This window comes from Canis lupus, chromosome 14 (genome assembly GCF_048164855.1).
Source record: "Canis lupus baileyi chromosome 14, mCanLup2.hap1, whole genome shotgun sequence".
Lineage (NCBI taxonomy): Eukaryota > Metazoa > Chordata > Mammalia > Carnivora > Canidae > Canis > Canis lupus.
Genome location: NC_132851.1, coordinates 39,550,821 through 39,566,162, shown reverse-complemented (window position 1 = coordinate 39,566,162; position 15,342 = coordinate 39,550,821). Strand labels below are relative to the sequence as shown.

General features: G+C 59.2%; 2 protein-coding genes and 1 long non-coding RNA gene across 6 annotated transcripts; 1 reads left to right on the top strand and 2 right to left on the bottom strand.

Moving 5' to 3' along the window:
* Positions 1 to 6,906: 6,906 nt before the first annotated feature.
* Positions 6,907 to 10,065, bottom strand: GPAA1 (glycosylphosphatidylinositol anchor attachment 1). Of its 2 annotated transcripts, XM_072775519.1 has the most exons (12): positions 9,916 to 10,065; positions 9,654 to 9,833; positions 9,466 to 9,577; positions 9,220 to 9,367; positions 9,038 to 9,139; positions 8,758 to 8,954; positions 8,487 to 8,683; positions 8,242 to 8,395; positions 7,982 to 8,077; positions 7,632 to 7,822; positions 7,383 to 7,553; positions 6,907 to 7,242 (listed from the first exon to the last, which is right to left on the bottom strand). In XM_072775519.1, exons 1-12 carry the CDS (start codon positions 9,987 to 9,989, stop codon positions 6,999 to 7,001), a joined length of 1,866 nt encoding a protein of 621 aa, XP_072631620.1. In that variant the 5' UTR covers positions 9,990 to 10,065; the 3' UTR covers positions 6,907 to 6,998. The 2 variants fall into 2 exon arrangements, with proteins under 2 accessions (XP_072631620.1, XP_072631621.1); XM_072775520.1 differs by lacking the exon at positions 9,654 to 9,833 and having other exon boundaries at positions 9,916 to 10,004.
* Positions 10,066 to 10,152: 87 nt separating this feature from the next.
* LOC140604312 (uncharacterized) lies at positions 10,153 to 12,441 on the top strand. Of its 2 annotated transcripts, none has more exons than XR_012007268.1 (3): positions 10,153 to 10,430; positions 10,707 to 10,817; positions 11,819 to 12,441. It is a non-coding gene; the product is annotated as an uncharacterized lncRNA (long non-coding RNA). The 2 variants fall into 2 exon arrangements; XR_012007267.1 differs by having other exon boundaries at positions 10,689 to 10,817.
* Positions 10,927 to 12,905, bottom strand: EXOSC4 (exosome component 4). Of its 2 annotated transcripts, none has more exons than XM_072775660.1 (3): positions 12,511 to 12,905; positions 11,440 to 11,646; positions 10,927 to 11,326 (listed from the first exon to the last, which is right to left on the bottom strand). In XM_072775660.1, exons 1-3 carry the CDS (start codon positions 12,679 to 12,681, stop codon positions 10,967 to 10,969), a joined length of 738 nt encoding a protein of 245 aa, XP_072631761.1. In that variant the 5' UTR covers positions 12,682 to 12,905; the 3' UTR covers positions 10,927 to 10,966. The 2 variants fall into 2 exon arrangements, with proteins under 2 accessions (XP_072631761.1, XP_072631762.1); XM_072775661.1 differs by lacking the exon at positions 12,511 to 12,905 and adding an exon at positions 12,200 to 12,451.
* Positions 12,906 to 15,342: the final 2,437 nt, after the last annotated feature.

The window sequence follows — 15,342 nt, the reverse complement described above, 5'->3', positions numbered from 1 at the left end:
CAGTCCCCAAAGGCTGCATGTATATGGTTCCATTTGTAGGACATTCTCGACAAGAGGACACCGTCATGATGGAGACCTGGAGCGTGGGGTGTGCGTGCAGGACAGGCCCTCCCTGTGGTGCAACAGGGCTGTGTCCCGGGGCTGGTGGTGGTTACAAGAGTCCGTGTATGTGATAACCTTTCAAAAACTGTACTCCCCCTTCCCCAACAGCAGGGATGCCTGGGGGACTCCACGATTGAGTGTCTGCCTTTGGCTCAGGGCATGACCCCGGGGTCCCGGGATCGAGGCCGACATCAGGCTCCCCACGGGGAACCTGCTTCTCCCTCGCCTGTGTCTCTGCCTCTCTCTGTGTCTCTCATGAATAAATCTTTAAAAAACATATGAATGCATTTTTGTGTTTAAGATTATTTATTACAGAGCATGAACAGAGAGAGAGGGAGAGGGAGAAGCAGGCCTGAAGGCAGACACTTATCTGACTGAGCCACCCAGGCATCCTGAATGCATTTCTGTTGATAACTTTTTTCCTATCTAATCAAAACACCTGCATAAAGTGATAACTATAAGCCTATGTGGATAGGCACAGGATGCATAAAGATGGAATTTGACAATAACATACAGGAGGGAATGGCTATAGCAACATCTTTTACTACTACTGAAATTAGTGGTTTAAAAATGTTTTTTTTTTTTTTTTTTTTTTTTTTTTTTTTTATTCATGATAGGCACACAGTGAGGGAGAGAGAGGCAGAGACACAGGCAGAGGGAGAAGCAGGCTCCATGCACCGGGAGCCCGATGTGGGACTCGATCCCGGATCTCCAGGATCGCGCCCTGGGCCAAAGGCAGGCGCCAAACCGCTGCGCCACCCAGGGATCCCTAAAAATGTTTTTATTTTTTATTTAAATTCAATTAACATATAGTGTATTGTTAGTGTCAGAGGTAGACTTCAGTGACTTATTTTTTAATATTAGAGAGCAAGTTGGGGGAAGGGCAGAGGGAGAGGGAATCCCAAGCAGGCTCAGTGTGGAGCCTGGCATGGGGCTGTATTCCATGACCCTGAAATGTCCCAAGCTGAAACCAAGAGTTGGATGCTTAACCAACTGAGACACCCAGGTAGCCCTAATGATTCATTGATAAAATTTTATTTTTAAGTAACCTCTACACCCAATATGGGGCTCAAACTCAAAACCCTCAAGAGTCCATGCTCCACCAACTGATCCAGCCAGGTGTCTCAGGACTAATTTACTGTTTAACCTAAATCAGGTTATCCATGAAGATAATTGTAATCCCAAGGCAACCACTAAGAAAATTACTCAAAAGGATATAAAGAAATAAGATGGTATATTGGGAAAGATCTACCTAATACAAATGTAGGCAATAATGAAGAAATTGAGGAACAGAAAAAGATATACAGTGCATATAACAGGGGCACCTGGGTAACTTGGTTGGAAATCCTGTGACTCTTGATCTTGAGGTTGTGAACTCAAGCCCCACATTGGTGTAGAGATGACTACAAATTAAATTTAAACAGAAGAAAAGCATATAACAAGATAGCAAATATAAATTATATCAGTTACATTAAATATAAATGGATTGGCTCGGCTGGCTGGCTCCGTTGGTGGAACATGCCACTCTTGATCTTGGGGCTGCAAGTTCAAGCCCCACTTTGGGTGTAGAGATTGTGTAAAAATCTTAAAAAAAAAAAAAAGTAAATGGATTAAACTGTCCAATTAAAAAGCACAAATTAACATAATGTATTTTATTTTTTTAATATTTTATTTATTTATTCATGGAGACAGAGAGAGGCAGAGACACAGGCAGAGGGAGAAGCAGGCTCCATGCAGGGAGCCCGACGTGGGACTCGATCCCCGAACTCCAGGATCACGCCCTGGGCTGAAGGCAGCGCTAAACCACTGAGCCACCCGGGCTGCCCGGCATAATGTATTTTAAAAATCCAACTACATGGTGTCTATAAGAAATAAACTTTGGATTCAAAGAGACAAATAGGTAGAACGTAAAAATGTGGAAAAAGCTATACCATATTGGGGCACCCTGGAGGCTCAGTGGGTTAAGTGTCTGCCTTCAGCTCAGGTCATGACCCTGGGGTCCTGGGATCGAGTCCCACGTTGGGCTCTTTGCTTGGCGGGGAGCCTGCTCCTCCCTCTGCCTCTGCCTACCTTGTCTGTGTGCTGACTCACACGGTTAAATAAGTAAATAAAATGTTAAAAAAAAAAAAAAAAGATATACCATGCCAACAGCAATAAGAAGAGCTGGATTGGCTTTACTAATATGAAACAGCATAGACCTTAAAATAAAAATTGATACGAGTTAAAGAAGGACATTTTATAATGAAAAAAAAGAACTAGGGGCTCCTGGGGGGCTCAGGTGGTTAAGCGTCTGCCTGCGGCCCAGGTCATGAGCTCAGCGGCCTGGGATCGAGCCCCGTGTAGACCTCCCTGCTCAGCGCAGTTGTCTCCCTCTCCCCTCACCCCTCCCCATGATTCGATATGTGTGCGCTCTCTCTCTCTCCCTCAAATAAATCTTTAAGGAAATAAAAACGACCAATCCATCAAGACAGAACACAAGCTCAGCGAGGAAACCCCAGACTTGAACGTTGCTGTAGGGCAGTCACGCTTCACAGAAGCCAGTGAAACTGCGCCCAGCAGCGGACGAGCACGTTCTTCTCGAGTACATGTGGAACACTTCAGGATAGACCATGTGCTAGGAAATAAAACAAGGGCAGCCCTGGTGGCTCAGCAGTTTAGCGCCACCTTCAGCCCGGGGTGTGATCCTGGAGACCCGGGATCGGGTCCCACGTCAGGCCCCTGCATGGAGCCTGCTTCTCCCTCCTCCTGTGTCTCTGCCTCTCTCTCTCTCTATGTCTATCATAAATAATAAATAAATAAAATTTTTTTAAAAGAAAATCTAAAAAAAAAAAAAAGAAAACAAGTTTCAATACTCTTAAAAATAGTAAGATCATACAAAGTACATTTTTTGACCGCAACAAAATAAAATTAAAAATCAGTAACAAGGGCAGCCCGGGTGACTCAGCGGTTTAGCGCCGCCTTCAGCCCAGGGCCTGATCCTGGGGTCCCAGGATCAGTCCCACATCCGGCTCCCTGCATGGAGCCTGCTTCTCTCTCTGCCTGTCTCTGCCTCTCTCTCTCTTTCTTTCTCTCTCTCTCTGCATCTCTCATGGATAAATAAATAAAATCTTAAAAACAAAAAAAGATTCTTTTGGTATATACCCAAGAGAAAATGTGTTCACGAGAAAACTTGTTCATGAACGTTGATAGCTGCGTTGCCGTAATAGCCAAAGAGGACACGACCCCCATGTCCATCTGACAAACAGATAAATGGAATGGGGCATGTCCACACAACGGAACGTTGCTTGGCCATGCAGCGTTGTGACACATACCACACGGATGAACTCTGAAAGCGTTAGGCTAAGCGGAAGAAGCCAGACCCAAAAGACCACGTATGTATGAGGCCATTCCTATGAAATCCATTCATGAGGCAAATCTGGAGTTAGAGAGATTAACGGCGTCACGAGCTGGAAGGGGACACGGAGTCGGTACAGGTTGCTTTTGGGAGCAATGAAAATGTTCTGAAGGACACACACAGGCCTTGGAGACCAAGGCAAGGAGCCTGGTTGTACCTGGAGTGATGGGCATCCCTGAAGAGAGGCCAGGCTGATGCCGGGTCCAGGGTTGGCTGAGCGTGCTAAGGAGAAGGTGTTAAGGTTGGGATACTGTGACTTACAGGTAACACTGGGGCCTCAGAAGAGGGGCCTGGGGGGAGATAGGACCTGAGCGTGGGCTTGCAGGAGCAGTTTCTGGGTAACAGTGTCCAGAGCAGCCCCCACGCTGCCTCTGTGGAAACCTCAGGTAGAGTGGTGCGACTAGGCAAATGGTGTGAGAAGAGCACAGAAGTCTGGGACACCCGGGGGAGGTGCTCGAGGTGTCCCAAGGCCAAGTAGGGCATCTTTTTTATTTTATTTTATTTTTTTTAACTTTTTTATTTTATTTATTTTTTATTTATTTATTTATTTATTTATTTATTTATTTATTTATTTATTTATTTATGATAGTCACAGAGAGAGAGAGAGAGAGGCAGAGTCATAGGCAGAGGGAGAAGCAGGCTCCATGCACCGGGAGCCCGACGTGGGATTCGATCCCGGGTCTCCAGGATCGCACCCTGGGCCAAAGGCAGGCGCCAAACCGCTGCGCCACCCAGGGATCCCCAAGTAGGGCATCTGCAGAGGGCCTGGTGGTGGGGAGGCTGTGGGGCGCTCTGGATGGGTGGAGGGCGGCCTGCCTGGCCAGCGGCCTTGACCTCACCCTCCTGTGCTCACCCCATACCACCGGCCATGGGCAACCGTCCAGGCCCCTGTGGACGCGGTCAGGTCTGCCCCTGGAGCCTCCTCCTGGACCTCCAGGGGGGCCTCCTTCCTTTCTTTTCTTTAAACAAATACAGAAGAATACTCTACAGCGCATCTGACCTTGGGCTGGAGAGGTGGCAGGAAATAAGACGGTGTCCCTGCCTCGGTGCTGCCCTCCTGGGGTGTGGCAAGCAAGCAGGAGAGGAGTGTGTTGGTACCGACTGTCAGCACAGGGCTGGCTGCTTCAAGTCCGTGCGTCTAGCGCCCGAGGCCTCCCGTGAGCTGGGCTCAGCAGCGGTCCCTCTTGTACCGGCTGGATGGTCTGGTGGCAGGAAACCCCAGGTACGGCGCTCACGTAGCCCAGTCCAGCAAACCAGGGCTGCGTGATGCCTTTGGCTGGTCCTCCCTCCATCCACAACACAGGCTCCTCAGCCCATTGACAACTTCACATTCCAGCATCGCCTGCACGTTCCCGCGGGCAAGGGAAGGCTGGGCTCGAGGGCAGTCTCTCTGGGGGGAGGTCTTTGCTGGGTGTTCGCCCTGGAGGCTTCGGCTGGTCGCAGCCTGAGGTAGAGAGGAGAGCGGGGCCCTGTGGTAGGACGACGGTCCCGGGGACTCGCCGAAGTCCCGGGGACTCGCCGAAGACCCTGCCACACCAGCAGGGTACAGCACTTACGACACGCGCTTAGCCCCTGGACACCTGACTTACGTCTTCACGGCCTGACAGTTGTTTTTTTTCCAGTAGGCTCCACACCCAGAGGGCACCCAGCGCAGGGCTTGTCCTCACAGCCTGAGGTGAAGACCCGAGCCGAGATCAAGCCACTTAGCTGACTGAGCTACCCAGGCGCCCGACATCTCCCAGTACTGCGGCCCAGGCAGTGAAGCATCTGCCTTCGGCTCAGGCCATGGTCCCGGGCCCTGAGATCGAGCCCGGCGTCAGGCTCCCGGCTCAGGGGAGAGCCTGCTTGCCCCCTCCCTCCCCCTGCTTGTGCTCTCTGGCTTTATCTGTCAAATTAAGCAAGCACTTTTTTTTTTTTTAAAGATTTTTATTTATTTATTCATGATAGTCACAGAGAGAGAGAGAGAGGCAGAGACACAGGCAGAGGGAGAAGCAGGCTCCATGCACCGGGGGCCCGATGTGGGATTCGATCCCGAGTCTCCAGGATCGCGCCCTGGGCCAAAGGCAGGCGCCAAACCGCTGCGCCACCCAGGGATCCCCTAAGCAAGCACTTTTAAAAATATGTTTGTACTAGTGACGTTACTGAAAATCACAACAGAAATCACGCTTCCCTGACAAATCAACTTTGTCGTTCCCACGATTTCAAGCCCTCTGCACAGAGGAGAGGAACTCTGCACAGGTAAGCTCAGGACACGGACGTGGCCTTTTCGCTTTTGTCTCTGCGGTCTGTTCCACTACCTAACAGATCTTCATGATTTGTGTTTTAAATGACCAAGTGCAGTCAGAAGTGGCTGACGGAGGACACGGCTGGCCCAGGCCCGGAAGGGGGTCTGTATGGGATGCCAGCTGGCACACGCAGCAGATCTCTGTGCGCCTTGGAAGACAGAAGACGGCGGGGAAGGGGGGCCTGACCTGGCTGGGAGGCCCTGGGGCTGCGGGGGCTGCAGGGGGTCTGCCCAGCTGCAGAGCAGTCTGCTCAACGGTAAAGGACCTGGAGGTTCCACCTGGGTCTGGGGAGCAGGCCGGCCAGCGCCAGGCTGCTGCTTAAGCGGGGGTGGGGGGGTGGGGGTGGTGTCTCCAGCGCCCCTGCCATGATGCTGCTCACGTGTTTGGATCACCAAGGAACCAGCAGGGCTGGGGGTTGAGCTTCCTCGGGCGGCTTCCCGGGTCACAGCGTCCTGGGCGTGTGGGCACTGCCTCAGCGCGGAGGCCTGCGGGAGGCTGACTGGCCTGCCGCCCCATCCGGCGCTGGGTGGCGCTGGGCTCCCGTGAGCAGACCAGGCCCTGCCATCGCCCAAGAGTTAGTTTGCTTTTCTCTTCCCTCCAGGGAGAACACTAACCTCCCAGCTCCTAGCAGGGGTCCCAGCCCGTGACCTGTGGGCTCCTAGGTGCTGGGTGGGTTCTCGCTGGTCTAGGCCGGTTCAGCTCCAAGGTAGCTGGGTCGGGTGCGCCTCCATCCCCACACCGCAGGCCTTCTCTGCAGTGCTCCGGCTCCAGCCCCTTTGCCCCTTCACCTCCAGTGCTGAACACAGCAGTGTGGTCCCTGGCTGCCTCAGACCCCATCAGGCCCCTTTGCTTACCCAGCACTCTGCCTCCCACCGTGACGCTCATGGGGCTGGGCCCAGGGCAGGTCTGTGTGTGTGGTTTCCAGACCCCGAACCCAGTGCCCAGCCGAGGCTCTCTGAGGCCGATGTGGCTGGGCCCGCACTGCTGCCAGCAGCAAGTGGACCAGGGCAGTGCCCTCCAGGAAGGAGGACATGGGAAGGCCAGGCCTCAGGCAGAGCTTCTCACTCCCCGGGCTGGAGCACCCCCACGGACACCAAACAGTTGGCCAATAGCCCAAACGGCAGCTGAAACAAAACTCCTGTTTATTTCCCAAGGAGACAACACGGGGGTGCTGGGGGAGCTCCCACCCAGAGTCTACACTGCAGGGCAGCCACGCATCACTTCCAGAAGAGCACATTCCAGAAAAGCAGCCAGCAGGGGTAGAGGCCCAGAGCCAGCAGTGGAAAGAGCATGGCGCCATAGGTATGGTGTTCCAGCACACCCTGGGCCACTGCCACCAGGAACAGCTGCCAGCCCTCGGCCAGCGACAGCGGCGCCTCCTGCAGCTCTCGCCAAAGGAACAGGCTGCCCAGGAGCGTGGCTGCGGGGCTCGTCAGCACCAACAGGGTAGCATAGAGTGGCCTGGGTGGAGAGGCGGGGTCAGGCGGGGCCCCGAGATGGGGGCACCGGGCAAGGGCAGAGTCTGCGGTCAGGAGCAAGGCCCCGGGGCTGCGGGGGGCACTTCCTGTGGGGCAGTGTGATGGGGGCTGAGCAGCACGTACCGGGGCCCATAGGGCTTCGTGAGCGCCGCAGCGGGCACCATGGTGACAGCCAGCAGGAAGCCCAGTGAGAAGTTGGTGAGGGCGATGCAGGCCAATTGTAGCGCCAGGTAGATGATGGCCACGAGCTTCAGCGCCATCCAGCCTCTGTCTGGGGCCCGTGCACTCACCACCCTGCGAGGGAAGGGCTCAGAGGTGCTGCCTATGTGTCCAGCCCCCCCCCCCCCCCCCTCCTGCAGCCGAGCGCCTCACCGCTGGGTGCTGTGTGGAAGGGCCAAGCCGGCTGCATAGATGGCCAGCAAGGTCAGCACCACGGCCTCGGCCTCAGCCACGGGGAAGTGCTGGGTGGCCACGTGTTGGCCCAGCACTGGCAGGATGTAGAGGGCCAGGCCCATGGCTTGTGAGATCAGCAAAGGCGCCACAAGCGAGGCCAGCCCCACACTCTGCAAGGGCACACAGACACTGGGGGGATAGGCCCTGCGGCTGGGGGAGCCCCAAGGATCCTCGCCACCACCCCATGATCAACACCGAATCACAGCAATAATATAATCACCCAAAGGCCTGGAAGCCCACCCCCACGGCAGGAAAAGAGGGATCATCACCTGTGCTGGCTGGAGAGGAGGACTAGATTCAGGGCCCCCCCCAGCCTCCTCGGGGCCCACTCCCGCCTCGTGCAACTGCATCCACAGCTCCAGAGCATGGTCTAGTCAAGGACGCTGACGACACCTATGATGGAATCTGCTCTGGCAGGGGACCCAGGGCTCACTCCCACTCCCCTGCTTCAAGGATGGAGGCTTCCCCCAGCCCGGAGTGTAGAGGACCTGAGGGCTGGCCACAAATAGACAGTGGGTTCAGAGGATATCTTGAGGCCAAGGACTAAGAGCAAGAAGCCGACAGCAGGCATGTAGAGGCCGATGGAGACGAAGCGGGAAAGTGCAGGCAGCAGGTAGAAGAAGAAGGACTGGTGCAGGCGCTCCAGGAGGTGGTTGAGTTTGCGGAACACGCCCTCCAGGGCCCTGCGGGTGCGGCAGCATCATGGCCAGCCAGGCCCTCTAGTCTTGCCCCCCCCACCCCCCAGGCACAGAGGGGGCACCAGCAGCCACTTACTTGCCCACTGCCACCAAGTCATACTTGTACTGTCGGAAGCTGTTGATGCCGCGGATAGTCAGGGCCTCCACGCGGTAGCGCAAGAACAGGCCGTGAGGACCGTGGGGGCGGCCAGAGGCCTGCTGCAGAACCATGAGCAGGAGTGTCTGCAGGCCCTGCAGCGGCCCGTCTACTGACGTCCAGTCCTGGGGCTGCAGCTGGAGGGTTTGTGCACAGGGTCAGAGGAGCCTGCGACAGGCCCCACGCTGCCCGGGCAGGCAGCCCTCCTTACCTTGCCCTGCAGAGTACACAGCAGCCCCCCTTTCTGACAGAAAGTCTGGAAGAGGTTGAGCAGATCGAGGTTGGGCAGCTGCCCATTGAGCCCCTCCACGGCCACGTCCAGGCTAGTGACCACATCAGTGCTCAGCTCCAGGGCCACAGCTGCCTGGATCGCCCCAGCCCGGCCCTGCAGAGGGGAGGACTGCATGCCTGTAGGAGCAGGGGAATGAGCTCCTCTGGGGGGCTGGTGAGGACAGTGACTGAGAGAGGGTGGGCAGGGCAGGAGTACCCACCGGTGACGTTGACGTCGTGGTAGGCCTCAAGCCAGGCCTCCGTGCCCAGGAGGTCTTGCTCTGTCACCAAGAAGATGATGTCTTTGGCCCAGTAAATCTGCCCTGAAGGCCAGAAGCCAGGTCAGCAGGGCCGGGAGCAGTGACCCACCCGCCCCTGCCCAGGCGCAGCCCCCGAGGCTCACCCCGAAAGTGGGCAGCAAGTGCCAGCAGCAGCCCCACAGCCTGGCTGTTGGTGGCGTCGGAGCCACAGGGCACGGTGAGCACCAGGGACTCGGTGCTGGCGGCGCGCGGGGCCCGCAGGATGCCGTACACGTTGGTGCCCGACACCATCTGTGGGCAGATTGGTGGGGGGGTAGGCTCCACCCTGCCCCGACGACCCCGGCCCCCCCGAGACCCCGGGCGCGTCCCCGTCCCCGTCCCCGCGATACATAGCGCTCGTGGGCCTCGTCGGGAAAGGGCAGTTTCCGGGAGAAGCTCTGCGTGTACACCTCCAGCCCCACGGACCGCATGGCACGCTCCAGCCAGGCCGCCGGCAGAGCCCTGCGGAGCGGGCGCGCGTCAGCCGAGCTCCCGGCCGAGCAGCCGTCCGGCCCCGCCGCCCCCCGCCGCCGCTCACCCCGCCTTCCTGCGGTGCGCCGCGAAGTCGCGGGCCCAGCCCCGGGCGCGCTCCCCGCCCGCGAACTGCTCCTCCACCATGGTGGAGCCCATGGCGTTCTCCGACATGTAGGTGCGCTGCGTCAGCGGCGGGAAGGCCAGCGCCAGGAACCAGGCGACGCCCGCCGCGTAGCTCAGCGCGCTGCAGAGGGCACCGGGCATCAGCGGGGCCGCCCCCCCCGCCCCGCCCGGGCCCGCGCGCCCGCCGCCCCGCCTGCGCTCACCACAGCGGCGCGTTCAGCCGCAGCACCAGGCGGGCGAGGGCGCGCCGGCGCACCGGGTCCGACAGGAGGCCCATGGCGGGCGCCGGCGGCTCCGGGGGCTCGGGGTCCTCGCTCACCGCCCACTCCCGCCGCCGACCCCGCGCGGCGCTCCCGTCCCGCCGAGGCGGCGCGCCCGCCCGCACTTCCGGTCCCGAAGGCCCTCACGCCGCCGCGCATGCCCGGAGCAGGGGGCGGGGCTGGAGGCGGGGCGCGGGGCCGGGGCCGCCGGGCTGCCTGTGGACCGCGGCTAGGAAGCTCCCACGTACAGGATCAGAGACTGGAAGGCTGGGGCCGGCGGAGGACCGGGAAGCACGGACACAGGGGCGCCGGCAGGCTCATTTCTACGGAGGTCAGACCGGCAGTGAGCGCACAAGGGAGCTCAGCGGGAGCCCAGCGCCGAGGGAACCGGGGTCAGATGACCACAGGGAGGAAGGTGCACAGGCTACTCTCGGCCAGAACGGGTCTCAAGACCTGGGGTATGTGGACTAGAAAGTGGGGAATCCTATTCAGATCAGGAGGTGCCCGGGTGAGGGCTCAGGCAGCGCCGCAGATATGTGTGAAGACTCCCCACCCCTCCGCACCACCCCAGGGGAGAACATTTGTTGTGCTTTCCGAGCCTAAGGCTAGGGAGGCCCAAAGGGCTCCCAGGGTGGAGGGGGCCATGCAGTCCAAGCCATAGTCCAGAGGATGTGGGCTGTGGATGTGCTGGTCTGAGAACTGCCTTCGTCTCACAGCTTGGCTCGTTATGCCAGGCCCTGCCTCACTGCTCAGCTGCCTGAACCTTTCCTAGCACAATGGCTGTTCATCCGCAGACAGGCTCCCCGACCTTCCTCTTCAGGGTTTGGGTCTTGAAGCTGGAAAAGGTATGTCATGTGCGGGGGATGGGGACGGTTCCTAGTCACCTCCCAGAGCAAGCACCAGGCCAGGATCTGAGGGTGTGCAAGTGCTGTGGGGAAATTAAAGTATAGCAGATTGTATGTGAGTTTTATTCTGGGCATGGGGGGCCAGATGCTCAGTCCCCCAGCAAAATAGAGGCCTCGCGTACATGCTGCCGAACCACACGGTCCAGCACAGTGTGCACATCACGGGCAGCCCGGGCAGCCGCCTCTAGCACCTGTTCCAGGTGGTCCTCATGTAGCCGAGCATCCATTTCAAGCAGTGCAATCTGGCCTGAGGCCGGCAGCAAGGCCAGGGCCAGCTGGGGGCCACCAGCTGCCTCTTCCACATGGCTGAGGTCCGCCAGGGCTGTGTTGTCCACAAAGCCAGCTGAGCAGGCACACACAAAGTCCCGCATGGGTATTCCCGCATCCAGCACTGCCAGCGTGGCTGCATTCACACAAGCTGCGTAGGTCCCACCATCTGCCTGCAGCACCTGCAAGTACCGCCCAGTGGCATCGGTCCATTAGGCTCTTGTCCCCCGACTCCCATCCTTGCTTCCCCTTCCTTCCCCCTCCCTTCCTGGGTTGATGGCTGCTGCTTGCTCACCTGCACATATATATCTATCTGGGAACGTGGGTGCAGCTGTGTTAGGATGGCTGCCTCAAATGTCTGACGTAGGTGCAGGCCCATCTCGCAAGACTTTCGGTCCCCATGCGGTCGTCGCTTGCGTTCGCCTGTGCTGAAGGTCGCAGAGCTATACTGACAGTTCACCAGGGCCCTGTCTGGCAGGGCTCGAGCCCGGGAGCCCCGGATCTGGGGGAGGAAGGACACATGAGTCAGGCTCACCCCTCCACAGCTGACACTACGCCTTCCCGTCACCCTCCCTCTACTTCCGGCATCTCCATAAGCAAGCAGGAGGACCTCCATCGGAGGGCCAGTTGGCCAGTCTCCAAGTCATCATGTCTGATATTACTTCTCTTAACAGGCCTCCTTGTTTCCATCCCTGCCTCGTCCCCTGCTAACCCATTCTCCATCCGTGGCCAGAGCAGGTGTGTTCACAAATATCCAGGCTCGGGATGCCAGGGTGGCTCAGCAGTTGAGCGTCTGTCTGCCTTTGGCTCAGGGTGTGACCCCGAGGTCCTGCAGGGAGCCTGCTTCTCCCTCTGCCTGTGTTTCTGCTTCTCTCTATCATGAGTAAATAAATAAAAGCTTAAAAAAAAATATCCCGGTTGATGTCATCTCCTATACACTTTCGCTGCGTCAATGTCCTGACGCCTCCTAAAGCTTCCCCATCACCCGTGAAATCCTAAGTCGTGTCCCTGGCCTACAGCGCGGCGGGTTCCTGCCTCCCTAGAGCCCCCCAAACCTCGTTCCGAGTTGCTCCCCATCTCCGCCGCTGCGAACGCGCCCCGCTACGTGCCCCAGCCATCCTCCCCGCTCCGGCGTGGACGCCAGGCAGTAGCAGCAGGTGGGTTTAGCTACAGTCCCTCCGCTCATGGAGTTGACGCTCCGCTCCCGAGAAGTCGAACGCGGAGCCCACGGGCTTCGGAAAGGCAGGGGAGGGGCTCCCCAGGAGAGGAAGGCGGTCGGGAAGGCGTCCCCGGGAGGACGAGGTCAGGTACCCCCAGCGCCGGGGAACCCAAGCCCCGCCCGCCCCGCCCGCGCGCGCCCACTCGCCTCGTGCGGCCCGTAGACCACCGCCAGCGCCTTGGTGTTGCCTTGCTCGATGTAGGCCGAGCCGTCGGCCTGCGCGAACACGCCCATCCGCGCCTGGATCTTGCGCAGCTCCCCGGCGCGCCGTCCGTCCACCCGGTAGCCCTGGTCCGACAGGAGCTCCAGGCCCGCCATGTCTCCGGCGGCTGGCCGCGCTTGCGACTCCCGCGAAACTACACTTCCCGACGGCTCCGACCCCACTTCCGGCTTTCTGGGGGCCTACGGCTTCCGGCGGTCCGACACCCACTTCCGGCCCGGGGAACTACGGTTTCCCCGGGGGCAGGCGGCGCCCGCGGCCGTTTGGGGAGCTGTCCCACGGCTGCCAGAGGCGGAGACCGGATGCGGGGAGACTCGCCGGCCGCGCCCCCTCGGGCTTGTCGCAGGGCGGTTCTGACGCCCCCGGGCCTCCCGGGGTCACGCCGCACGCGCCTGCGCCGGGTCTCGGGGGGGGGGGGGGGCGGGCTCCGGCCTGCGTCCCGCCCCGCCCCCTGCCCCTCCCCCGCCTGCGCTGCCCGCGCCCCCTGACGCCCTACTCAGCGCCCCGCGCGCCCCCCATCCCTCCCCCCGCACCCTCTAGTGCTCCCGTCTGCTCTTCTCCGCTCACGCTAACCGCAGACGGATCGGGAGCACACGCGGTTGTACAGCCGCGTGGCATTGGGAACTCCGGTTATTTTAATGAGAGCATTTTATACACTTTAATGGTTTTCACTCAAAAAAGACCTTGAGAAATCTGCCCCAATAACCCTGGGGAACGCCCACTAGTTTCCGGTTGGCCGCTCGGCGCCCGCGGAGTGGACGCGCCCAGATGCTCCCCCGCTGCTGCCCGGGTGCGGGGGCGAGGGCGCGCGGGGCCGGGCTAGAACCCCGCGGGATTCCGAGGAGTGGCCGTCGCGGGCGTCCTACCCCGTCCTGACTCGTGTTCCGACACCTCCTGGCGGCCCAGCGCCGTGGAACCGCCCCCGACCAAACCCCCCCCCCGCCCGCCTCCCCGTCCCCGTCACCGTCCTCGTCCCGGTCCCCGTCGTCCCCCTACCCCCACTCGGTCCCCGTCCTCGTTCCGGTCCACGTCCCCCGCCCCTCCGTCCCCGTCCCTGTCGCTCCCCTCCCCCCGACCCGTCCCCGTCCCCGTCCCCCCCCACCCCGTCTACGTCCTGTCCCCGTCCCCATCCCAGTCTCCATCCCCTTCCCCGTCCCGGTCCGCCCGGACAGGATGCTCATGCCCCGCACCAGCTGCCTTATTTGGCCGCTCTGCTGAGCCCGGGCTTCAAGGGCGAATGTGGGAAGCGGAGCCAAAGGGCTGAGCGTCGGGGAGGTGCCGCCCGGGGCCTGGGGATGTGCACAGGCTGTGTGCCCCCCCTTTCCCGCCAGCTCCCACTGTGCAATAAAACGGGTGAATCGGGATCCCTGGGTGGCGCAGCGGTTTGGCGCCTGCCTTTGGCTCAGGGCGCGATCCTGGAGACCCGGGATCGAATCCCACGTCGGGCTCCCAGTGCATGGAGCCTGCTTCTCTCTCTGCCTGTGTCTCTGCCTCTCTCTCTCTCTCTCTGTGACTATCGTAAATAAATAAATAAAATTAAAAAAAAAAAAAAAAAACGGGTGAATGAAGGGATCCCTGGGTGGCGCAGTGGTTTAGCGCCTGCCTTTGGCCCAGGGCGCGATCCTGGAAACCCGGGATCGAATCCCACGTTGGGCTCCCGGTGCATGGAGCCTGCTTCTCCCTCTACCTGTGTCTCTGCCTATCTCTCTCTCTCTCTCTGTGTGTGACTATCATAAATAAATAAAAATTAAAAAAAAAAACAACAACAACAAAAAAAAAACGGGTGAATGAAGATACCCTTGCTCTTTCCAGAAAGGGATTGAGTAGGGGTTGCGTGACTTTATCTCGCTGCATCGCCTTAGCGATTTCGAATAATGAAGAAGAATCCGTTGTCAAGTCTTGCAGCCCGAGGTTTGCCTGGGCTCCTCAGGTGGTTTGTGCTTAGAATCTTTCTGCCTCTAGTCCTGCAAGTGGTGACAGGCGAGGCCTCGGGGGCTTCCTGGCACAGCCACCCATGGCCTCTCCACGCAGCCAGTGCTTCCTGGAAGCGTGGCGCCAGGGCTCCAAGGTGACCTCAAAAGACAAGGTGGGCAGGTTCGGTGTTTCAAGGGCTAGCCTTAGAAGTCCTGTAGTGTTATTCCCACCAGACTGTCGGGGTCAAGGTGGGCACGAAGGTTGGCCCGGGCTCAAGGGGGGGCATGTGGAGAGAAAGCGGAGAGAAGCGAGATCAGCTTAAGGCCGTAAGAAGCAGGTAGAATGGACACAGCGGAGCAGGTAAGGGCCCGACTCCTGCAGGCAGTGTCCCCGTCAAGGTACTGGTCTCCTGGATGATTGCGGCACAAGCGCTGGGAGCCAGCCACGGCTCTGGCACAGCGCCCGGTGAGTCGGTGATAGCCACTGCCCTCCGCGCCCCGGCTGCTTGTGCTGGAGTGACACGGCGTCTTCCCCCAGTGGTCTGAGTCTGAGCACGTGCCGTGCGCCTTCCCACTGGGGTCAAGACGGCAGTGCTTGTCCATCCCTCAATGCGGGTAGAAGCTCCACGGGGGTCCCCACAGGTGTCCTGCCCCAAGTGCACAGCATTGACATGAGCAGCCCAGGACTATCAGTAATGCTGGTCCTGGGCCTAAGGAGCCCAAAGTGGCCAGGGGGGGCTGGCCCCTCCAGATCGCTAGAACACTTGCCGTGTCCATTGCTGGAAGTGCTCCCTCTGCCCCTGGAACTCCGCTCTCCAGCCTCCTAGCATCTCCTCTTTAGGGGCT